The sequence below is a fragment of the Falco naumanni genome, chromosome 11, assembly GCF_017639655.2.
Source record: "Falco naumanni isolate bFalNau1 chromosome 11, bFalNau1.pat, whole genome shotgun sequence".
Lineage (NCBI taxonomy): Eukaryota > Metazoa > Chordata > Aves > Falconiformes > Falconidae > Falco > Falco naumanni.
In genome coordinates this window covers 13,598,493-13,623,289 of record NC_054064.1, presented here as the reverse complement: position 1 = coordinate 13,623,289, position 24,797 = coordinate 13,598,493, and the positions used below count along the sequence as shown (strand labels likewise).

Sequence of the window (24,797 nt, the reverse complement as noted above, 5' to 3'; positions counted from 1 at the left end):
TTCAATGTAACAGAATATCTTGTAAGAGGCATGAGGAATTTTTTCCCTCCTGCCTTACAGTATGTCCCCTCTTCTCTTTTTCTTGTTCATGAACCCATAAATCTGCCTATTTGTGATATAATTTGATGGAACTCATATTTAAAACTAAGTAGTAGTACTGCAAGTATTTTTTCCGTATACGGTAAGCCATTCCCATTGTAGTGATAATTGATATCCCATCAACAGATTTCTGCTGTAAACCTCAGCAATACCTGGGGTCTGTTGGCCTACTTGCTGACAGAGTAGGCAGTAAGAAGGAAGCAACAGAGCTGTCAGTGCCATCCTCTGTCTTGTGATGACAGCCTCCTTATAGCTGGGAGATCCTTAGGCAAAGGAGCTTAATATATGAAGTCTCCACCAAAATTCTAGTCATGTAAGTCTAGTGCCCTGCTATTGCAACAACCTTTTTATAAAATTATTAACATGAACAGGGAAATATTATTTGCACTTGCTTACCCTTACCCTTATTCCAACTGCAGATTGTTTCAGAATCTCACTTTTCTGTTAATTTGAAAAAAGTTCAGGGCCAAGTACATGGACGTCATCTCTCTTTTGGGTAGTCAGAAGTCAAACCATTGCTTCCAGACACATACAGACTGGAACCCCTTATAATTGAGTCCTCTCAGTTCAGAAAGACTGCATGAAAGAACATGACAAGGCCCCAAAGCAAGTCTTGGCCGAATGGTCAACTTGATAAATCAGCTAATGCTGTTTTGTCCTGTTTAAGGCCGCACAAGTAACTTTTGTAGAAGTTGTTCCAAGTATTCCACAAAACAACTGGCTTGCTAAATACTGGTCTTGTGAATACAGTGAATGTATTGCTGACTCATGATGCAGGGAAATGTGAAACTAGGAAAACGTAGTTGATACCAGATTGTCCTCCCCTTCTCATTGAAATCCCTCTGAAATTTAGTTCACACTTTATTCTGCCAAACCTTCAGACACTCCTCTAATACAGTGTTACCTCCAATATTTGATCAGAAGCCAAGATAATCAAGGGAATGCAATGAAGAAAACATTAAAACTAATTTCTCAGTCTTCAAGAGAAAGGTGTCATTGTTTTTTCCAGTTCTGTCTTTTGGAGCCCTACCTTTATATGTGTCTACCCATTTGTTACAGCAGACCTATAAAAATCAGCAGGATCAAGATCATTTGTGTTTTGTCCATTATAAAGTAGCAAGTGTGCAGTCTGTGCTGAAGTATTATTGACTTATTCAATTAAATAATTTATTCCCAATGAATATCACAGCATTTTGATGACAAGTTACTACAATATGAAATTTATCAATCTGCTTAACACTGAAATAATTAGCAACAATGACTTCATAAAGACAATTCCCTTATAGCTTGTCCTGGCCTGATCTTGCATTTGATAGAGAAGTTAAATGAATGACAACTCCTTCAAGAGTAAAGCTCAATATAACGTTTAACAGTTCACTGACAAAGCAAGAGGAGTTTTCTGTGTGGTTGTAAGCACTTCCAACTTTGCACTCAGTGCAAGAAATTTTCCTCACTCCTGCACCAGAATTGGAAACAGTTCTTATCTACTGAAGTGTAAATGTGTTGATCTAATCCCAGCCTATATTCTTAGCTGCAGAATGAACCTTACAATTGTTCATCTGGCTATATTAAAATTGGCTTTGCATGATGAGGTTTGTTGCTAGGGAATGGTGATACTAATACGCTGAAAGGCAGGATCATTTACTGAACACTTCTGTGGCATGGCAAATCTGGGAGTCTGAAATTAAAAAAAATTCCAATTATTTTCCAGTTGAGACTTTAGTTCATTTTGTATGTAGGGAAATAGAATATAGACAAATGTCATGTGAAATGGAAAACATGTCTGGGCTATGAATTTTCCGTAACAGTGAGGAGGCTGAGAAGGAGGGCAAAACCACTTTTTTTTTTTTTTCTCTCTCTCTCTCTCTTTTTTTTTTTTTTCTTCTTTCTTTTTCCAGCAGAAAGGAACAAATGAGGATGTGGAAATAACTCTTGTGATGGTGGGAAAGTTTTGGGTTTTTTTTTTTTGTTTTTTTTTTTTTTTTTTTTACTGTTTGAAAAACTTTGCTTTATAGCAAACCCCTGCTCTTTAATCCCCTGACAGAAGGACCATATGCTAGCGAGAAGGCAGGTCAAATACATCTCCATACTAGCAAATGTCAGGAAGTTCAGGAACAGTAAGGAAAAAGAAAAAAGTGGTATTTCTAGGCATTTTTTCCACCACTAAGAGGTTCAGATGGGGTTACACAGGAAGAGAGTGGGTTTTTTAGAAGCACTCTGTCTCTTTCCCTTGACTTTGAAAGAAGCAGCTGCTTGCATTAGAAAATCCCAACTATAACTGATTGTAACAATTGGAAAATCAAACCTCTGAGTGTTTATCCATCCTAAATTGAACTGTACGAGGAATATCATATCATGCGCAATCTGGGTATTTATGGTTTGATTCATCTCTTGTAACAGTTTTGTACTGTGGACCCCTGCAAATTTGTGATGTATTTATTTATATTAAGGAAGAAGTTGAGCACAAAGTGACCATTAAAAAAAGAAAGTAGATGTACGATCCCTGTAGGCTGGGAAAGTCTATGGGGAAGAACACATCTGGAAAGCTGTTTCAAAGTGAGCAAATACTAGGGGAAGGTTGTGATAGACCAATTGGATAGCAGCTGTTTTGAAGATAGCTAGGAATAGGCAGTTGATAGTCCCAGTCTCTGTGATGCAATTGAATATTGGTAGCCGATATGTATACACCAAGTGAGTGTATGATTTATAGGACTTAGAGGAAATGAAATCAAAACAGTCTCTTGAAGGTTTCGTAAGCATCATTATTCTATTTGTTGTAGGTAATAAATAGGGTAAAATGTGGTTTGCGCAAATGACTTCCAAGTGTTTTGCTACTTGCACTTTTCTGGTTATGGTCAAATTTGTCATAACATTGTAATGTGAGGGAATGAAGAATTAGTTCTTATCAGTTCTTACTTAACAGGTGTGTGTCTGTTACCTTGCATAATACAAATCCAGGAGGCACTATAGTTTAGTTATTAAAGCTTGCTTGAGAGGAAGCCTCTAGAGTCTTTTGCATGTGTGCAGTGACTTGTCAGTAATCTTTGGGAAAGTCATTTATCCTCCTGGGCTGCTTGTTCCTTCATTTACAAAATGGGGATAACAATATATATCTCTATTGCACAGTTTTGTACTAAATGCTGTTGCAAAGTTCTTCAAATCCCAAAGGGAAGGATGTTTTGGAAGTACAAGTACCACTGCAGTCAACAAAGTGATCTCATGCCTGCACTAATACCTCTTCAGCCACTGATGTAACAGTATTTCCTTGGATACATAGAATATTCCACTTTTGAATTTCTAACCAAAAATATTACTGTGAAATATTGCTTAGACTCTACATTATAATCAGATGTAACTACAAATGGATACACTGTGTATCTACTCTTAGTAATTTCTTCATATTTAATAAACACCATTTGGCAGAGTATTGGCTTCTATGAATCCTACTTACATATTACTTCCCTATTTCATAAACACATTATGACAAGAATAGGAGGGTCCCAAGCATACTGTGCAACCTGCATTCTGTTACAAATGCACATGCCTTACATGACTGCCAGCAAAGGACCCATGTGAATTTGTGCTATGTGCAATCATATGCACTCTTCTCCTACATGTTTAATTCCATGCACCCTTTCGAAGTTTTGTGGACAAATTTCTCAGCAGCTTCAGCCTGAATTTTCTTATTCCAAAGAGAAGAAGCAAGTTTCAGTCATCACAACTGCTGTGGTAAGCATTAAACCTCAGTGAAAGTAAGACAACGGCTTACTGTATGTTAATGAATATTGGAAGTGTTGCCAGTGCAGATGGAAGATCCCTTTGAAGTGGCCAGGACAATATGAATAATGCATTATATTGCTGAAAAACACCTGCTAGGGAGAAGAACGAAAAATAGCTATTACACACGCTGGTTAGATAATTATATTGTGAAATGCAACAAAATCTGTGAAGATTCAAGCCAGATCCTGTGGCACATTAGGGCCAGTCTTCCTTCTGCTGCCATAGGCTTCTGGCCATCAGATTGGCACAGTCACAGCTGGATCATCTCCAGTGTGGTGAATGTGGCTGGGAAGAAGGTGTAGGCATGAAAGCTGTTCTTCCTTTATGCTTGCTGGTCTGAACACAGTACTGGCGTTCAGGAGTTATGGTAAGCCTAACTGAAATATTTTTTTACTTTAAAAGGCACTGAGGGGTAGGCCAGAAATACAGCCAGTCCATTAGTAGGTGAGCATAAAAGTCATTTAAGCATCTAAGGCCAGGAAATAATGCCAATAAGGATGAATAAATCGGTATTACAGTTTGAGAAGCCAACCCCCTTTTAATAATGGGTATGTTTAATAATGTATTTCATAGAAAAATTTTCTCCCTATTGTTAATATGCATAATTGTAATAACATTTTTTTTCCATTTGTACATCAAGAGAAATGGAATGTGTTGCAGAAATTCAGGATAGATAGGAGGAGAAATGGATGAAAAATACAGAAATAACCCCTGTGAATACACATCAGTTATTCTGATGTATAAAACGTATCTTATACTGTAGTCACTTCACTAATCAACGTTACAAGAATATGCCATAAAAGCAAAGAAAAATAAGATACTCATTAAAAATAAGTTGATGATCCTTTAGTGTCTAATAAAGTTACTGGAACACTCACTATCAGAAAATACCGTCTATTTATATGAAGTTTCTTGCTTGCTGTGGTATTGCAATGCTGTCATTTTTCCTGACTGCCTCCTTTCAATGCAGTAACATGCTATTATGTGTATGTACTGAGTAGAAAATAGGATCTTAAGAAATTTCTGTTTGAAGAAGTCTTTCATGTATTTTAGACCATCATCATTGTGTTATTTCTAGTGTAAAGAAATGGAAAATAAATAATTTAAGAGGCTAACCTAACCTACATTTTTCTCATTCTATTGTCTCACAAAAATAGGCACTGCCTATGACGTTAATAACATATTTCATGGCATTTAAAAGTAAACATCCCACAGTTGATAACAGATACCGATCACAGGACTTAACCTTGGAATTTCTAGTTTATTCATGTATAGTGTTAACTTATAAAGTGTTTATTTCTCCTATAGGGGCTGGATTGTTTGCTATAGCAATCCAGATCGCAATAGTGATCCATTCAGGAGTCTTAGAATGCATGGATAGGTTGGGGAGGGGGGATGACTGCATTCTAAGTGTAAAGCAGGAAAGTACTAATTATCCCTCTTTGAGTAATGGAAGTTAAGGCTGGCACTTGATAATGATACTTCAAGCTTTTAGTTTTGGCAGCTAATACTGAGCTAGTGCTGATTCTCAGAGCTGCTCAGCATCTGACTTTTTCTAACTAAAATCAGCATGTGAGCAACCAAGATGGAGGCTGCCTGATGTAAACCTAGTGCACTGCTCACAACGGATTGTTGCTGTGCTTATTACAAAAATCATGCTCTGTTCCCTTAAATTAGGTGTAAGGCTTAATTATGTTGTATTGCAAATTGGAGAATGGCACATCTCAATGCTACTATTACAGGTCTAAAGATAGTACAGTCATGTGTGGCCTCTCAGGTGTCATAGCAAGATGATGTGGACATCTCAAAACTGATTCCAGTCTACTTCCCCCCAATTTTTTTTTTCACACTGACATCCCAAAGATGACCCAAGTAGCAATGCCTGTGTGAGCTTTTTTTGGAAAGATAATTTGTAGCTTTCCAACCATTTGTAAATCTCTTAGATTTTAAAATTGCTGTCTGTTATAATTTTTCATCTTAATTCCTTCTGTATACGGTGGGGCAGCTCATTATATAAGATACACTGGTGCAAACTTAGAATAATATGACTGACCTTAGGTTGAGTTACTTTTGACATTTATTAGGGTAGCACAGATCAGAATGTAATGCAGTCTTTCATCAGACAAGAAAAAAGGAAAACTTCATCTTTCTAGAGAAACAACTAAAAATGTATAGCCAGGAGACCAAATTTCCCATGAAATTGTTGACTTACTGAGCTTTTTCATGCAGTCTCGAAGCCTCGTTTCTAAACTGAGTACACGCTGGTGTAGTTCCTCATAGTCATAAGCACCAATTTCTTCCTGAATCCCAGTGAGGACAGTAGACAGATTCCTAATTTCCTCCTTGAACTGGGTGATTAATTTGGCATCAGTTTTGTATTGTTCCAGAACTGGGATCAGTGGCAGAAGCTCATCCATCTTTTCTTTCAACTCCTGTTAAAGGCAATCAAATGTACATTAGAGCAGTTCAAAGGAGTTCAATCCCCTAATTCCCTTTAATATAATATTCATGTCTGATTATTAAAATGACCTGAAAATGATTATTGGTTTTGGGTTACAGATCTATTATTAGTGTGTTGTAAAAGTCTTAGAAACTTCAGACTTAATGGTAGTAAGCACTAGATAAAATGCATGAGAGAATAATTTTTCTACTGAAAGTACACAATTACCTTCAAGTGATCTGAACCAAACCTGTTGAAGGTCTGACTTTCCATCCAGAAGATATAAACCCCCGCTAAATGTGTCTTTCTTGAGAGAAAGTGATTTAGGCCTGAACACACAGGGATATTCAAGGAGGTCATGGCTGTTTTACAGTGCTGTCATAGTTGGTGAGCTGCTAATTTCTATTTCACTCCTTAGAAATACTGAATTCATTTTTTCCTCAATGGCTGTTAAACACTGTTTAGTTCTGTTCTGGCCGCAGAACTCTTTCTTCTGAAGTAAAAAATCCATGGCTTTCAACTGTGGTTTGTATTTGTCATCCTGCTATGTCACTATGTGCCTTTGAACTTCCTCAGTTGATCTCTCTTCTGGACTATCACAAATTGTTTTTTTATCCATGTGCAGTTGTTGTTGAGTTGCCAATCTTATTCTTAAACATTGATTAGATAAAATAAGTCTCCACTGTAGAATCTCAGATTGCCCCTTTCTCAGACTTCTGCTGAGTTTCATACTTCGAGAATTTGTCTCAGTTTGTGACCTATATTGGCTGCTTATCTTTCATTTCTTCATTATTCTTTTAAATGCACTAATCATAGGGGCTTTATTAAATTTAAACTAATTGTTTTAGGTTGTTTATTGTGTGGTCATTATTCTACAGAAAACCTCAAAGAATCCTTGCAGTCAAAAGGTTTTGCTTTATTGAATAGCGGAAAGGTTTGTCTCTGATGTATCATCTGTGTATATATATATTTGCATATATTTTTATAATTTGAGGATAAAGCAGGACTTCCATGAGCAAATGCCAGTGAGATGGGAGGAAATTCAAGCCTGGACAAAACAAGGCAAAGGACGGAAACAAAGATTTGTTAGGTACCTAGCATTAGCTGGTAATAGAAATGGAAACAGATGAGGACACACAGGGAGATGCTATTTAAGGGGTTAAAAAAAATCAATAGCTGGAGCAGTCAGCAGGTTAAAAGGGAAAGCAGAAGAGAAGTAAATGGAAGCCCAAGCGCAAGAAAGAGGTGCAGAAGCAAATGTGGTTGGAGGTTAGTGTAGTAACTGAGGTGTGCAAAGACACGCACGTAGTTTGTAACATTTGTATTAATGGGTCCAAGAAACAGGGTGGGACATTTCCTAAATAAAAACCATGATGATGCCAAATGCATTTTTTATTAAGGAGATGTAAAAGAAGCTGATAGGCAGAGTCAGCCTCTGAGTTTTTGCCTCTTGAATGTGTTCTAAGGCAGCTTGAGAGTATCTCTTTATCACCTAGCTAATATACCCATGTTTTTTTAACAATTGCTTTCATATTGGAATTGTTATTTACTCAAAGTAAAGACTTATTTGTGGTGTTAGGAAGTGTATTTTGCACACAGGTCACTTAATAGCTAGAAAATTGCATTTTAAATTATAAGCAGATACATCATTATAAATGGATATGAGAGTATTAGGAGTTCTATTGGTTCTGTTTTCAGGGGGGCATCCAATTACATTATAGTAGGCGAATTACTGAAGCAGGCAGAAAGAAGTGGAGAGTCTTGTCAAAACTATTTTTATTTGACTGTTTTTATTAAAAACTTAACTTTAGCCTACTTTATGCCTGTTAAAATGAGTAGTTATTTTTTCCTTGATGACAAGGAGAGCAGGCGTTGTGACACAGAAAGCAGAGCTCCAGAAGCCAGATTTTCTGGTTTGAAATTTCCCTTTGAAATTACGAACTTAGGCTTTGACTCTGTGTGGCAGTGGTCTGCCAAAAGTCATGGGTAAACCTTGATGGAAAAAAAAGCAAAGCTTGTAAAAACTCAGAAAGATAAAATGCGTTTAAGAGAATTAGCGAAGGTAACTTCTGATAGGATTTATGCCAGATGAGGTATCATTTGAGCAAAATGCTGTAACTTTTTGTAGCAAACAGGTATATAAAGCCTGGCCTAAATGCTGATTTAACTGAACTATGACATATACGAATGTATGACTTGCAAAATATGCGCAAGTGTGGTCTGGGTCAAATTTGGTTCTCATCGGCATGCAGCCACAGCATTAGAATATCTCACTTCAGTAAATGATATAAAGATGGTTTTGGTATTTTCATGATAAAGAAAATAAATTTATTGGTTTCTGCTGATAATCCCAGCTTGTGGCTTTGATGAGTGGTACAAGAAATAATTTGTATTGCAACACAGATAGATGGTAGACATATTCTGGCACTTTATGCCTGCTGATATGAAGGGTTATGCTATATCCAGAATGAATTTCTTTGTCTCAGGAAAGACAAAGCACTGGAATTTTGGTAGATCAAATTTCAGAAAGCCAGCAGCATATTGTATTATGTTAACCTTTTAAACTACTCTATAACTTGATTGACTGGAAATCTGTTTTATAATCCTGGCAAACTGTCAAACTGAAGTTAAATGACTGGCCAATACATATATCAAATATTTAAATGGCTCAAGTACTGCAAAAATCTGCTACCTTTGACATTGTGTCAAACATTCAAGTTTTGTATTTTGTTCCCAAGGAAATGAGAATACAGATTGGCATATACATATGGCATTATATGTATGTGTTGTTATTGTAGTAATGAATGATGCAGAGAAGAAAGATGGAGACATTTCTTACTATCTGAAAAAAAATGCAAGTATGTGCTCAAACTCTAACCCAAGAATGACATCATAAAAAATAAAGTTTGGTAGTCAGATCATTAGTGTACTTAATTCCTGATACTGTCAAGATCCATTAGATATTCAGTGTCTGAAAAATAAATTAGACCCCTGAGCAATGTAACTATTTAGGTATCTAAATTTAACACCACTTAGAAAATTAAGTCCATTTTACATGAAGTTTCATAAAAATGTTAAAAATACATATTTGGTTAACAATGTAATGTAAACTTCAAAAATACATATTTGGTTAACAATGTAATGTATTTTCTAGATCCTATTTTGCTGTCTTACAGTCTTGAAATATCAATTTATCAGACCATATTTAAAGAACTAACATTTTTTCCTTAAGAATACTTCAGACAGCTTTTTCAGAATACACAATGCTATTCTGTAATCTCTGCAACCCTTCCTCCTTACAAAAAGATTAGCTTGTGTTTTTTCTTGTCATTAAAATTCCTTGGAAGTCTTTTTTTAATCACACAAATGTGACTGGGAATGATTGCCCTCCTCCCCATCCCAAATTCAAAATAGCAAACCTTCAGACATGAAATTAGATCTTAATTGTACTGGATAAAAATTACAATAACCTGATTTATTATAGGCTTTCTTCCCTTCAACTGCAGTAAATGTCAAGCAACAGTAAAAGTGCAGAAGTCTCTAGTTGCTTGCTATTAATTCCATTGGATTTCCCTATTTATCACTGGTGCTTGAATGAATATAAATTTCTTAGTATGACATGCACATTGATACAGAAAAAACAGAAATCCGTTTAGTGACATTTTTCTAATGACTTAATAATGAATAGTTACTCCCTATTACAATTAAATTGAACAGAGCGAAAGATTATCATCATAAAGGAAGATTTATTATGCTTTTCTTTTTTAATGTTGCTCTTGTATGAGCATTTCAAGCTGAGATCTTAGCAGTCCATGCATTGCTGCTTAGTACATTGCTTCCAGCAGGCTTTCGAAGTTATTGTTAAAATAAAACCTACTTGAAAATGCTTTGTCATTAATGTCTTCCGATCGTCTTCAATTTGCCGAAACTTGGCCTTCAGCCCTTTCATTTGTGTTTCCATTTTTAAAACATATTGGAAATCCCTCTGAGTCCGTAGATTTAAAACTTCAATAGACTGGGACATATTCTGAACCTGTTAAAGAAAAACACTCTCTAAATGCACTTTTTGTTGCTTTACTTTTTTTTCCTGGTTAGGTAGTTAAATGTCAGGCAATAGAATGTGCTTATGTCAATGCTTAGTTGTGAGTCATTTATACCATGTTATTGTTTTAAATTCCATAGCTACATGACAGTACAAAAATTGGGGAACAGGGCTAACAGAGGACTATCGGGAGCAAGACCTTGAAGTCATAAATGATTTGGTACTAGTTTCTTTGAGGTAAAGAGAGAAAGATCCGTTCAGCACTGTTATCAGTGGGCTCAAAAAAGGCTGTTAGGCAGTGCAATCTACTCTGACACTTGTAGTAGATGCTGACTGTTCTTCAGGACATGCTATATAGCATGTGTTTCCTTGCAAGCACCTTGGGAGGGACAGAACTGTGATCTGGAGATTTTGCTTAGTATGAAGAGCATGACTTTTATTTCTAGTAGGCATTTATATAATAATCAGTATAAGGAATTCATAAGATTATCCAGAGATAAACTAGGGTGTGCCCGTTGTCAAATAGGTTTTTGTAAATAGAAATAAAATTAGAAATCTTATCAGTTCTCTCACTGGCAGAAACCCACATTTTTTTTACAGATGAGAAGTACTGAATGTTCAGGTAGCTTTTGTAGAGCAAGTGACTTTGTAGCTATAGTGAGAACTTTCACCACAAAGAGGCAAGAATAAGTGTAATCTAGATTAAATTATACATACTTTTAAAAATATCTGCTATAAAAGCAATGCATTTGCCAGTCTTAAAAATGACACATTTTACAAGTTCAGTTATTCTATTTCAATAACTGTCTGGTTTTCCCCAAACACAAAAAAAGTAGAACGCTGTAAATGTATTGGGTACCAATACATACCAAGCAAGCAAAAAATATACCTTTCTAATAAAAGATAAATCTGACAGTATCTCTGTTGTTTGCAAGAATATGTAATGTTAGAACTGATAGTCATGTTTGAAGCTAATATATTGTGACCTACAGAATGTGTAGATTCAGGAAATACTCATGAAATACTCTTAAAAATAGTATACATTTGTTATTGCACAGTTGCCATTAGCAGTTCTTAGAATGTATTTTTAATGAAAAAAAGTAATGTTTCTTTTTTCTTTGCTTTCTAATTGTTGAAAGCAGGCAAATAAAGTCCTTCAGGTCTTGGACGAACTACGAGTGTTTCCATTTGGCAGAAGATGCATTCACATAGAGGCTCTAATTAAATGACACTGCATGGACTTAGTGAAGTAATATGCCATTACATGCCCATAACTATCTAATCATAAGAAAATAGATTTTAGAGACTGGTGATTTAGGTTCTCTTCTGTGGCAGCTCAAAAACTACATTGAGATGTTAGTTTCCAGTCCCCACCCCAAAAGAAAGTAAGATTTTTTTGACATTATTATTTTAGCATTTGGGAAATATAGCAAAGACTCTGGGCACTGAAGTCTTCCTCTGTTAAGTAAACAAACAGCATGAGGGGAGGTCACATTTTTTTTTGGTCAGCATTTTTTCTGTTGATGCAAAACAACACTTCACTGGTTTTACTATATATGCAGTAGTGGAAAATACTGGCAATAAGAATTGGGTTCTTTGGGGAAAGAGAATGAATAAATAGTAATATATGAGGAAAGAACAAATGAAAGAAAATTAGAACTGTTTCTCTTCTGTACGGTTTGCTTTGCAGATGCTGTCATGTCTGTATCTCATTATTTGTTGATAAAAGACAAAGTGCAACCTTCCAGAGTCTCACATGATTAAAGCAGAATCTGTAGTTAAATCCCACAGCGACTAGCCAGTTTGAGGTGGGATTCATAACTGTTTTCACACAGAAAAACATCAGTCCTGGCTGTGTGTAAGGAAGAATTTTGGGAGGAGTGAACAAGAGAGATGAAGCTTTAGTCTGGTAGGTAAGTGGCTTGGGTTGGGAAAAGTGTCATACAAGGAAAATAGACAAATAATTATCAGTGGTGAGAACACACATATTGGGGTATACCATGAAGAAATATTTTTATTAGGTAACGCTTCAGTACTCCATTATGTATTAAACTTAGAGGGAAAGGAGTGGATTTCTGTGGCAAGTTTAGTGATCAAAAGGATGAATTTGTTGGGAAGACTTACCTTTTCTAGTAGTTGTCTGAGCTGCCTGCTTTTGGCATCTCTTGAACATAAGTTTTGTTCAGGTGCAACAACAGTGCAAATGCAACGGCCATCAGGATCCTGGGCTGAACTATAAACTTGCCACCCTTCCTTGGGGCTAATCTGAGTCTGTAACAACAAAATAATAAAAATAAGGGAACTGAACTGACTTTTTGTTTGAAAAACCAATACCTCAGAATATTTTTATTTTTGCAGTATATGTTTGAATGACACTCCTCCTAGTCAACACTTATTACACTCAACTAATTAGATTAGTGGTTTTGCAGTTTTGTCATTTCACACCTTTGTAATAGCTTTCTAGAAGTGTCCAACACACTTTTTTTCCAGGGTGGATGAGAGTTTTCTGCTTGTGATTCAGCACAAACTAGTTGATTTAATTCTTTGCTAAGGGATGTTACAGTTTTTCATCAGCAGAGAACAAACACGTTCTTTCAGCCTGAATGACTTTTACTTTAGACTAATGGAAACAAAAAAGACAGAAAAGAACAAATATAAAACCCCAGAGCAGTGTGACTCATGCGTTGGGAAGTGGCTCAGAAGCAGTTCTGGATGTGGGTTAGCAGGTTTGCTTTTAAAGATGCAGCACACAGAAAAGTTTTCTCCATTGGCTTCTGCTGCACATACAGCAAAGGGGAGAAAGAGGCTTGCTGTCGAGTAGTACTGAAAAGTGTCTGGTTAGTTTAGGTAAATGGGAGTCCTGGCAAGCATGGCACACTCAGTTAAGGCTTTGCACATCCTTCACTGGGACAGAACAATTCTGGAAATTGCTAACCTGTTCTTTTTATAGCAACTGCAACTGAGAAGGAAAAGCAAAAAATCACATTTGCTTGCAGAGGGGGCTGCATTTAAAGTTTATGTGAAACCTTCTTGAGGTATCTATTTAATGGTATGTATAGAAATACACAGCATAGGAATGGGAGAAAGCGATATAATTAGATGACTGAAAAGATTCAGGTTATGGAAATAAAACTAAGGGACACAAGTAATTTTAAAACTTTCTTTTTAAACTGTAATTTAAAGTTCATATTGTGCATTAGTCTTTCCTAATTAATATAGTATTGACTACTAAATTTGATAGTACAGATGCTAATGGATGCCATTGAAGTAATTTTGGTCTGGACACAGTTGGAATCAATTACTAGTTACATTATAAAATTGTACTCAGTGTCAGCACAGAGAGTGATTATTTAAACTGGCAAGCTCTCATATTGATGCTTTACTGGCAGCTTAGTGCAAAATAAGTTGCAGTGTTCCTCACCTCAGAAGAGGTATAATATCTCTGCAGACTGCAGTTAGAAAAGAGGACAGACTTTTCCCAACAGTGATTCTTCTGAAGAAGTCACGGAAGATAATAATGAACTCTTTACTGCAGAGTTAACTGAAACATGAAAATTGTATTGTTCCTCTCTTTTGCAAGGAAAAACAAAGTGTCATAACTTAGATGAATGTAAAAAGAGGAGAACTGAACTTGGCCTAGGATTTGCTAGAAAGGCATATCCGGAGTTCAGTCCTAAATTATACTGACTCTATGGTGTTCTCTTCAGCTTAAGTTTTAGGGCAAGGGGAATCTACTTTAAGATATGGAGAACAATAAAAACTAAACAAAATTACATCAGCAGAGACAATTTAAATTGGTTTTGAGGAGCTACTAAAATTGTGAGTTTGAAAAGTGAAGCCTATCAAGGCTGGTAAACCTTGCGAAGCATAAGCTCTATTCACTCTAGTAGTTTCCATGATTCTGTGTAGAATTTAAGCCCAGACACTGTTGTCATGCAAGAGCAAGGAAACTAAATTTTTGTTGAATTTCAGGAACATATTCTGGAACCTAGAGCTTGTGATTATAATTATTTTTGGACAGAAATACTTAACATGAGTTTATAAGAAATTGTGATATTTGAGCCTTATACCTGCTACATTTAGACTAGTAGCAACTGGTTTTACTGCATTCAAGTAAGTTTTCTACAGTTGAGAATGTGTGAGATACCAGGATTATGCACAATTTATAGTAAAGCCATTATAATCCAGGTTGTGTTATCAAAGGTACTTATATATTCTAGCAATGTCATGAGTGCATGTCTCAGCTTTATCTAAGGAAAAAACCAACTCTATTGATTAACTTAGCAGGTATTTTCTTCCAGTGTCTAACACACAGCTTGATTTAAAAAAGTAACTGCTGTTTGGGAAAATATTTCTCACAGTGAGAGACTGCCAGGCCCCGTACGAGTGCCTGGCTATTGGCTGCCCATGCATAAATAAGTGCTCACATAGTATTCCCGCAACTTAGGCCACAGTTCTTTGTGGTGTTCTTTGCTTCCTTGTATTTGGGTCATTAGGGTTCCTTCATTTATTAGGATGGGTATTATAAGCGATCACAGAGAAAAACAATCACATATGTGTAGGTGCACTTTTTTCCCCCCTTCATTATTTGTTTAGTTTGACATTTAATCCCTACCTCAAGCAGAAACTGCTGTGCTGTGCAGGGGAAGAGTTAGAAGGCATCAAAACCTTACAGAAGCTACTGAATCTACTCTTCAAATGCAGGCTTACTGCTGACAGGCCTTAATAAACAAACAAGAAAATAAATACCTGGTTGAGAACAGCAATGATAATAAATTATGCTAGTTCTTGGAAATCTGGGGAAAACAGAGGAGTGCCTGCAAAGACCAATATTAACCATTGCCTTGGCAGGCTGCTGTGCTCAAGACACATGTCACTTACCTCCAGAAGATTTAGTTTTTCACTTGTGCTTTTATATGTTCTGCCAAAACTTATGGTTACCTCCATTGTTACTAGTGATAGGGCAAATGGTAGTATGTATACTTAATATGGTTTCTTAAATATAAACAGTATTTTTCAATTTGTCTTGCATTTTCAGTCCTGGCACTGAAACAGAGCTCAAAAGGGGAAGCCCTTTCCCCAACCCTACTTCCTTCTACAATTCTTCCAGCTGAAACTGTAAAGTTGGGAGTTTTTTCCATTTTTTTTCCCTTCCTGGTACAATATACACAATTTATGAACTGTGTATGTGCTAGGAGAGAACTTATGGAGAAATGCATGTGCCGTGATGTTCACTGGACAAACTGCTAGCGGATAACTCGATTGCAGTTAAAACAGTCAGTGACCTCAGAATTACTGAGCACCTGGGGCATAGTCTCACAGCCAACATCCAAAGTTTAAAGAAAGTAGCAGATCTGTCCTGCTTGGTTTTCTGCAAGAAGAACCCCCCCCCATGATTGAAGTTCATATTTTTTTCACTTGGTAGATGTTGCAAAGCTCAGACAATCAGGTTTTCACGACTGCTTCCCCAGCTCTACTGGCACCCTGCTACCCCCCTTGAAACACAAAATATGCATGTAACTCCAAGTCAATGAGTGCAAAGAGCGTTATTGGAATAATACTTAGGAGGCATCTATATCAGCAGTGCTCTGTTGTAGCCAAGGGAGGCATGACAGTTTACACTAGTTGTAATCTGAACATTTTAATATGTATAAACACATGTAGATGTGTGTGTGTATAAACATATATGTGTGTGTTAATAATAACTAGTGTGCATCTTGTAGTTACTCAGTTGCAACTTTAAACTTGGATTTAAATGTGATCGTAAACTTTATTACTTGTAATATCATATTGCCAGAAGAACAAGTAATACATACTGTAGTTCAATGAGCACATTCAAGGAAAACAAAATAGAGCTTTTCCTTGTCTTCTTACCTTTTTGCTGCTCTAAAACACAACAGAAGTCTTTCTTACAACATCATTTAATTAATTTTAAAGAAGTAATATTTAAAGTCTAAATGCAGTGATTGCAGTAGTATTGACTGAATGCATATATTCAACTAATGTTGATTAGTGAATGCATCATTTTTAGTTACAAGCAAAAAACTAAGCTCTGAGCATAGTGAACTACTGTACAAATAGTTAAATTTACATTTTACATAACATACTATTATGTAAATGTCTGATTGCAGTTTCACTAAAAAAATACACAGAGAAGAGTTTTATTAAACATTTAGGAAAATGGTGTTCTAGTTTAATTTACACATACCTGTATAATGTTCCCTCTTATCCAATTAAAGTATTACTTTAATTTTTAGGCTTCTTATGAGTAGTTAATCACAGCTTTTCTGTAGGTCCTCATTAACAGAGGCTGCTGTATATGAGCGTCAACCATACAAAGTGGTATTTGTGTCACTTGTATTATTCCCCTGTCAGCCTTTCCAAAATTCTGGTGCCCAACCTCCTAGTACCAATTTTATTTTGTTTTATAACAACTATTTATTTGCTTAAACATACTCCAACAAAGAAAAATAGGAAAGAATCAGACCCCTTGCATATTGTAGTGAATAGCTAATATATAACATTATTCAGACAAAGACAAACCTGCTGGATATATTTTTTTTTCTTAATAATGCAATATGTTTTTCTGGAACAGTAAATGTAGGAAAACAAAGTATAGACAAATGGAACTACATTGCTGTGCTATTTTTAGCATTTCATGCTTAAGATTTGTTCTTAAATATTTATGAAATCTATTTTAAATTCTTTCACTTCATAGCAAGACCACAATATCCTCATCAATGTGCAGTTTTATGGTGCCCAAAGAGAAGCATGCATTAAGTAATGATAGGAAGATTAATAGCTTAAAAAGAGATTTACAAAGAGGCAACAAACTAAAGCTTTTGCTGGCATTTATAAATACTACTTCAGCATTAAGATGGCTTGCAACACATCACAGCTACTTACTAGAGAATCTGAAGTGGTTATTCTGGTGGTATTTAGTCCTGCTAGAGATGGGAGAGTTTGGGACATCCAGTTAGAGATCATTGCCATGGTACTAAGAACAGCACCAAGCTTCAGCAGTGGAGGACTCATTGCTATGCAGTTAATGAGTTTTCATTGTGACTGATTATCATCCCAGTGCAGGCTGGCAGTGAGAGGCGTGACTGCAGCGCACAACATCCACAGCATGAAAGGAGATCAAGCTAACCAGATTTAATCATACATTAAAAACACTCATATCCTTATTTGCCCTCTGTCCTCTTGCTCTTACTAACAAATGCTTATGACTATCTTATGCTGACCGCTAAATAAACAGTCCTTTCTATGCTAATAATTGTCGCAGTTTCCAATGGGAATTAGCATGGGTGAATTACGTCTTTATAGGTGCTAGAGAGTTAATTAGCACTTAATTAGTTCAGTCCTTGCAGAGTGGTACATGTTCACTAACAGAAATAACGCCCTACTCCCCATCAGTGCTTTGGTAGAAATATGCCCAGGTCTATTTCTAAATATAATGCCATACTTGTCTAAGTGGATGGGGAAGGGGAAGGGGCAGAACTGTCAGCCTGCCCATGAAAACACCAGAAACTTTTTTGCATCTCCCTTGATTTGTTGATCTTACCTAAATTACAAACCAGTGACTTTATAATTTGCACAGCTGATTATATTTCTATTCATAAAAAAACATTATAGAGTAGTAAAGATTCACACTTCTCAGTGTTCTTGTTAGTTTACACATTTTTATACTGAGAGTATTTCATCCAGGGCTGGCAGACTCAGTATGTTTTCATTGCTGTTTGGTTGGGAACAGAAGAGAAATTGTGGGTTGCTCATGTAGCATTTTGAGGCTTCATTTGGCTCTAATCTGCTGTTGAATCTACTGTTCTCTAGTGGTGTAGAATGATCTCCAGGTTTGGTAGCAATTTGTCTTTTTCATAAATTTAGCAAGTGTAGGGAAAAAAGAAAACACACCAGAAAAAAAAGAGTGTAGAAATCATTGTGCTATTGGGGTGATTTTACTTTTTAAGAATGATTTTGAAAAGAAGAAATGCTGAGCAAGGATTTCTAACAGCAATTATTTTAAAGAACTTGCTTAAAAGTTTGCAGAGAGGTAGACCCCTGTATTGTTCCCAGAGGCAGTTACGGACTTTGTTTCTGAATTTGTGTCCAAAAGACTACATTTTACTTAAGCAGTTGTGACTGTTAGTATGCAGGAAATCTGTAGTGAAACTGAAGGGATGTACTTTCATGGGACTGTGTAATCATGAATGCATTTCTTAAAAATACTAAAACCTTGTTTCAGATTCTCAGAGCTCATACACCAAGTTCAGGCTAGACCTCTCTCTTCCAGCATTCATTCAGAATTATTTCAAAAAATCTCTGCGCTTTAATGAAGACACACGGAAAATTAATTTTTTAAAAAGAAATTAAAAAGTACATGGAGACCTTTTATATAATCTTATAAGGATTCTTCCAGCAATGGAATACAGGGTTAAATTCTGTGTATCCAAGTGTTACGTGTTTTCTAGGAGTTACACAGTAAAGTGAGCTGTGAAATATTTCAAATACTCAGAAAACCTAATTCACTGAAGAGATCCATTTTACAACAGTGAAAGAATATGAGTTTGCTTATATACAGCTTCTGCACGGCATAATAATTTCTAAAGAGCTTGGATTGCTTTGAAAATATGAACTGATAGCTGATGATGCTGATGTCTGAATAAGGAAACATGTTTCTTTTGCTCAGTTCCAATAAAAGTATCCCAGTAAAAAAATGCTGCACTGGATCAGTACTTGATCCATTTAGCTCCTTTCTCTAGCAATGAACAGCAGTGGATACTTAAAAGAGGAATGTAAGAGAAAAAACACAGTGTAGTACTCTTGGTGTAACCTTCTAGTAAACTGTAGTACTTACTGGGCCAGACTTTGATGATGCTTTCATCCATGAATTTCTCAAGTAACTTTTTAACTCATCTCTATTTTTAGGAGGCACAACATCCACTGGCATGGAGTTCCACAGTTTAATTATGTTTTGGGTGAAAAACATACTTACTAGAAATCATGATTAGATAGCAAATTTGAGAAATGCTCTGTTCAATCTAAATCTGCAATTTTCCATTAAACCTTTTTTGACAATTATAGTTTTCATCATCTTCCAACAGCCAGAATTTCTTTCAGCTACTTAATACCCCCCCTTCATTAATGCATTTATATACTGCACATATGGTAATCAAGCCCATAAAACAGCTCAGTTTTGTTAAATCTCATAACACTGTTGATACCTCTTGAGAGCCAGTGGTCTCTACTTTCTGTTGTTCCGTTGACTCCAAAGAAATCAATAGCAGCATTAGGTTTCACAGATCAACTTTTCTAGCAGTGTCTGTGCATACTCTCTGGGATGTGATCTAGGACCTTGGCCTCCTGCTTGTCTGGAGCAACTGCTGCAATACACTGGCTGCAGCCAGGCGTCTGGGCTCCTTACTGTGAAAACCAAAGTGCAAAGATGGCTGGTGTGTGCCACATTTCAGGCCAGTATGGGCTTGTAGTGGTATGGGGATGTGCTGCTGGATCCAGAGCATCAGCAGCACTCCTGCATTTCAGTTTTGTAATGGCAGCTGTTTTACTCAGCATATGCTGTATTTCAGAAGATAAATTTTATAAAAGCTTCGATTGTGTGATGGTGGTCATTATGTATATTTTTCTGAAGACAGAGACCCTGTGGCAAGACACCCTTGATATGGTGTCTTGAGACTGAGAGGTCACTCAGGCATTACCTCAACATGATGGTCATAGTGAGTGGAGTCTTGGGAAGAGGGATTGTGTTTCTGTGGAGATAAGCACAAAGTTGTCCACTGGACAGATGTGCATATTGGACAGTCCAGACTGACATCAAGAGTCAGGCTTTTTGCTCAACTGTTGCACTTCATTGGCTATTTATCGATTTCCCAAGTAACTCCGTTGATTACTTCCAATATGGTTAGATAACGCTTGACAATGTTGCATAATTTTCTAGTTGTGTTGGGCTCTTATGAAGTATGGCAGCATTGTATGTAGAGCTAACACAAAAAAGATTGTAATTTACTGGTTTTATCAACTTTTTTGTTCTTTTTTTCTTTCAGAAGTTTAATAAGCCCATTAATTCTCTCAGTTCCAAGACATTTCCTTAAAGAAATGATATATTTTATTTTTTTTTACCACATTGATCTGCAGCTGTTAATATTTTTCATTTTCTTCTCCTAAATGTTTTCTGTTCTACAAAAGAACATAATTGATCCTCTCGTGACTGTTTTAGTCGTGGACAAAGTGAGTTCAAAAGGCAATAAAAGGCTTTTCTGAAGTCCAGATGAATAATTACTGCTTATTATCCTTAATTCAGTATATTGTCAGTTCCTGCAAAGAATGCTCTTTGTTTATTTATTATGATTATTCCTAACAGATGACATGCTGCTTGGTTTCTCTGATGAGTATTCATTGACGTAATTTAGAACTTTATTTTCCTCCAACTAGTTTACCTGCTAAAGAGAAAACCTGCTGCTATGTGATTCATGGGATCACTGCTACATACATCTTTAAAGATGGTAGCAGGAGATAATCCTCCAGTGCTCTTGGCTGGTCGTATAATTTAAAATTACCGTATAGTCAGTATCTGCCTGGTGTCCCTCCGCATGGTGCTGAAGTTTGATCCCCTGTAACTGCAGAAGGGCAGTGCAGGGGTAACGGCAGGTTGCAGGGGTATATGCAAGTCCTCTAATGCAGCCCTAGCCCAGGGGCTAACAGTAGTATAGCTTACACTGGAAAGCTGCAAAACCATTCTTCTTGGGCTGTAGGTATGTGGCAGCTGTGTCCTATACTGCTGCAAATTGAATTCTAAGCTTGGGTTTGTTTACATAGGCTACACTTTTGCCCTGGACGGGGACATTACTTGTTCAGTGTAACAGCTAATATTCTAGATATCTAATATTCCTCATTTCATGTACCCATTTGTAAAATAGTTACTTCACAGCAGTACTGCTCGAGAAGACATATGTGGGAACAGAGACAGTCTCTGAAAAAGTTTCTTTCCTGAACAGTGGAAATACTCACTGGAACTATATTTTGTTTGTGTTCTTAGCAGGACTCTAGAAATGTCCAAAACCCCCTTCTGTTAAGGAGCTAAAACTTTAAAATAATTTTAGCTGTATTTTTCCAAAAATGTTTGGGTAAATCAAAAAATGGCAAGCAAACAGGAGAAAACTTTTGAGAGAAACGTATCTGAAATCACATACACAAAGATCTTACTAGAAACCACAGAATAACTGAAGAGTTATTCTCATCTTGTTAGGATGTAGAAACAAAACTTTACAATTTATGTTTCAAGTCTGTGATTTGCTTTTTTTTTTTTTAAAAAAGGTGCAACTTCGTATTTCTAGTCTATGATAAACTGCTATGAAGTAGTTTTCTGAACCAGAGCTAGAAGCGACAGCAGTTCTAAAATGTGAACATTACTATTGATCACCCTGAAATTTCTACTTGTATGATAACCTCCTCTTTTCGTAGCTAACTTCTCGTAAACTCAGTAAAAGTGAAAATATTTACACAGAACAGCTATAGATACCATATTTTGATCTTACATAAAAGTATGTGAATTTGTAGCAATTTCAGTGTTGTTAGCAGAGTTACTGTATACCAGATCTGTAATGTTAAATTATGTTATAACTTATTGGGGGTATTAAAGGTATTATTAAGGTATTGTATGAATACCCTTATTTGTTATTATATAAGAAATTGGAGGTTCTTCTAGTCTCTGATATTTACTTTCACTTTGAGATCCAGTTACATTTTGATATGGGTTAATTAATGTCTAATGTAGATGAGAATACAGCCCAACATTATGTTATGACAACCAAGGTATGGCAATATCTGTACTATAAAAAGTAATTAATGTCAGTATTAGGAATAGCAACAAAGCACATGTCCTGAGAATCAGCAACATGTGACCACACACACATGAATGCATGAAAAACATCTAATTACCTCCTGGCTGGAGAAAAAGAAACAGCGATTGTAAGAAAGAGGAAATGGTGAAGGTCAGCAGCAGTCACTTAATTGATGTCAGCTCATCCAATGTATGTAAAAAAAAAAAAAAAGTTACCTCATTCCCAAATATTGCTTATAGTTCAAAATCATGTTCATGGGTAAATGCTGTAAAGGCTTTGGCTAAAACCTTGCATTTTATGCAGATAAGAGATCCAAGTGATTGTGTACTCATGACTCAGCTGCCTTAACTTCCTTTGAAGCACAGCAAAGTCAGGAATCTTAAATCTCAGTAAGTTTGTACTTTGACAGGCTAGGTTTAGAAAGTAAGCTCATGTTTAAAAGTCAAAGCTTCCCTTGTTATGGTGTTGTTCTATCATGTATAGAGTTCTTTTTTATGTGATGTATTCTAGTGGCAACTCAGTAGTATATTCATTTAAAAAATGTACGTCAGTACATTAGTCATGTTCCTGAGTATTGTTATTTATTCACATAATGTTAATGCATGTACAAAGCAAAGTTCTCAGAATTTGGATAGCAATTAAAATTCATAGAGCTGCAGGTGGACTGTGGACTGAGAAATTACATCTTTGCCCTTTCAGTTCAATTCCAGTTCTCTGGATTCAGAAACACTGAGAAAACATTAGCTTCTTCATCTAACTCTATGGTTTTGTTCAACAAAAACCTCTGGCTTTGCAGTATTAGTTGTGAGTAGTAATATCCATGTTCTTTGTAAGAGCAGATTGAGAGGTATGGGCCCTTTCTAGAGAGTAACTTTTCACCATCTCATCTGTGCATACCTAGTGACATTCTTCAGTCAGGCATCTCCACTGGTAGTAGAGGTATTGAGCAAGGAATTTTTGAAGTCTGTTGTCCTGTATGTGCTTCTATACCAAAGCTGTTGAGGTGACGTTGTTTCTGAAGTGGTCTTCAGGGAGCTTCCTTTGAATGAAGATCCTGTTTTTAGAAAGCATTTTCACCGTTTTTTCCACCTATTCTCTTGTATTCTGCAGTTAGCAGTTCCCAAGTGTACAGAGTAACCTAGCGGTGTGTCTGCAGTGGGCTCTAGTTCGTGATGAGAATTGCCTGAAACCAGAAGCAGTGTGCTTCAGGGAGGTTTGCAGTTAATCGAAACAGCTGGGAAAAAACAAATGGGCAGGGAAGGATGAACAGAAATGAAAACAAAAACTTCTTCAGTTCATTTCTTGCCATTTTAATTTTCAATAACATTTATATCAGATACTCAGTAAAACCTCACAAGCTTTTCCCTCAAATGTGTGATATGGTGATGGATCTAATGCGAGAAAAAGTTTAGTGAAATCACTCTTTTCTGTTGTGTCCTCTTTAATTCTCTGGGTGATCAAGGTTATTCATGCTTACTCAAAAAGCTTCTTTTCTAAAATATAAACATATCTACTAGAGAATGACAAAAGATTGTGCAGAGTCCTCTTCCCTTCAACAGAAGCTGGGAATTTGCATGCTTTTGGAGGATACTGGGATCTGTCCTCTTGCTATGAACATCTACAGAAATGCAGGGTGCAATGTTGGATGGTCCTGGGTCTGAAATTGGTTGAGCATTGCACAGTACTGCAGTTCTGATCATCTTTTGAAAACTTTAGGGACTGGATATAAGGATTTATGTATAATTCCTCCTGCAGTAATCCTCATGCTTAAGGCTTTTAACTATGTGTAATTGTGTCTTTTTTTCTATCCTCAAAATATACATTGTTCTGTTGAGGGTGGATGAGGATTTAAAAAGAAACTTTTAAGATGTCTAGAAGCTGAAATTCACTGTGAAGTTAGATCCTATACAGTCCTAGAGTAGAGCTTGAGCCATGAAAATCAGTGAATTCTGTTGGTAATTTAATAAAATAAGCGGCTTCAGCTGGATCTGACTGCAACTAGATGTCAGAAAATAGAGACACAAGATACTTAGAACAGAAGTCCATTTAAACTCTCTGAAAATCACCAGTATTACTGAACTTTTCTCTGGTTAATGCATGCTTACAGCTTTTGGCAGTCAGTGGCTACAGACCTCTGAACTGGAGGTTGCCTGTGGACTGTCACATTCAATAGCCACAGGTAAATTTGTTCAGTCCCTTTTTAAAATTGTGAACCTTTGTGAGTGAGAAAAAGAGAGAAATGAAGTAGAAAAGGCTTTTAAAATAAAATTCTCTATAAAAGGGGAAATTTGGCTTTGGGAAAATACTAATGGCCTATGTCTGTACTTCTAAATGCAACGGGTTGGGGCATGGTGATGGAGACTGGCCCATAGCAAGCCATACTGTTTGCTGTTAACACCCCCCCCGATTACCTTTTCCTTTTATGCTTGGACATGATTTAGAGTTAGATAGTTTGAACATGGATGCAGCTCATCTCCTTTTTTATGTAGTAGCGTGGTTGTATTCACATTTGGCTGAGTGTTGTCTTTGGAACTGAGAGCAAAGGAACCATCTACTGTTTTTTGATTTCTGCTGCACT

The 24,797-nt window shown here is 36.4% G+C and overlaps 1 protein-coding gene and 1 long non-coding RNA gene across 7 annotated transcripts in view; one reads left to right on the top strand and one right to left on the bottom strand.

The window, feature by feature from the left end:
* The window catches only part of LOC121095776, a 214,547-nt gene that overhangs the window by 148,212 nt on the left and 41,538 nt on the right, over positions 1-24,797 (top strand). The gene's annotated exons all lie outside the window — the stretch shown is intronic.
* OLFM3 (olfactomedin 3) overlaps positions 1-24,797 on the bottom strand; it is a 65,983-nt gene that overhangs the window by 5,675 nt on the left and 35,511 nt on the right. For 2 of the 6 annotated variants that reach the window (XM_040611055.1, XM_040611052.1), the window contains 3 exons: positions 12,486-12,632; positions 10,197-10,352; positions 6,092-6,311 (listed from right to left, as the gene is read on the bottom strand). In XM_040611055.1, the coding sequence (XP_040466989.1) occupies positions 6,092-6,311; positions 10,197-10,343 (367 nt within the window). In that variant the 5' untranslated portion in view covers positions 10,344-10,352; positions 12,486-12,632. Of the gene's footprint in view, positions 1-6,091; positions 6,312-10,196; positions 10,353-12,485; positions 12,633-17,267; positions 18,584-19,585; positions 21,265-23,116; positions 23,267-24,797 lie in introns of those variants that run through there. The other 4 variants (XM_040611057.1, XM_040611056.1, XM_040611054.1 and 1 more) reach the window with 4 other exon arrangements.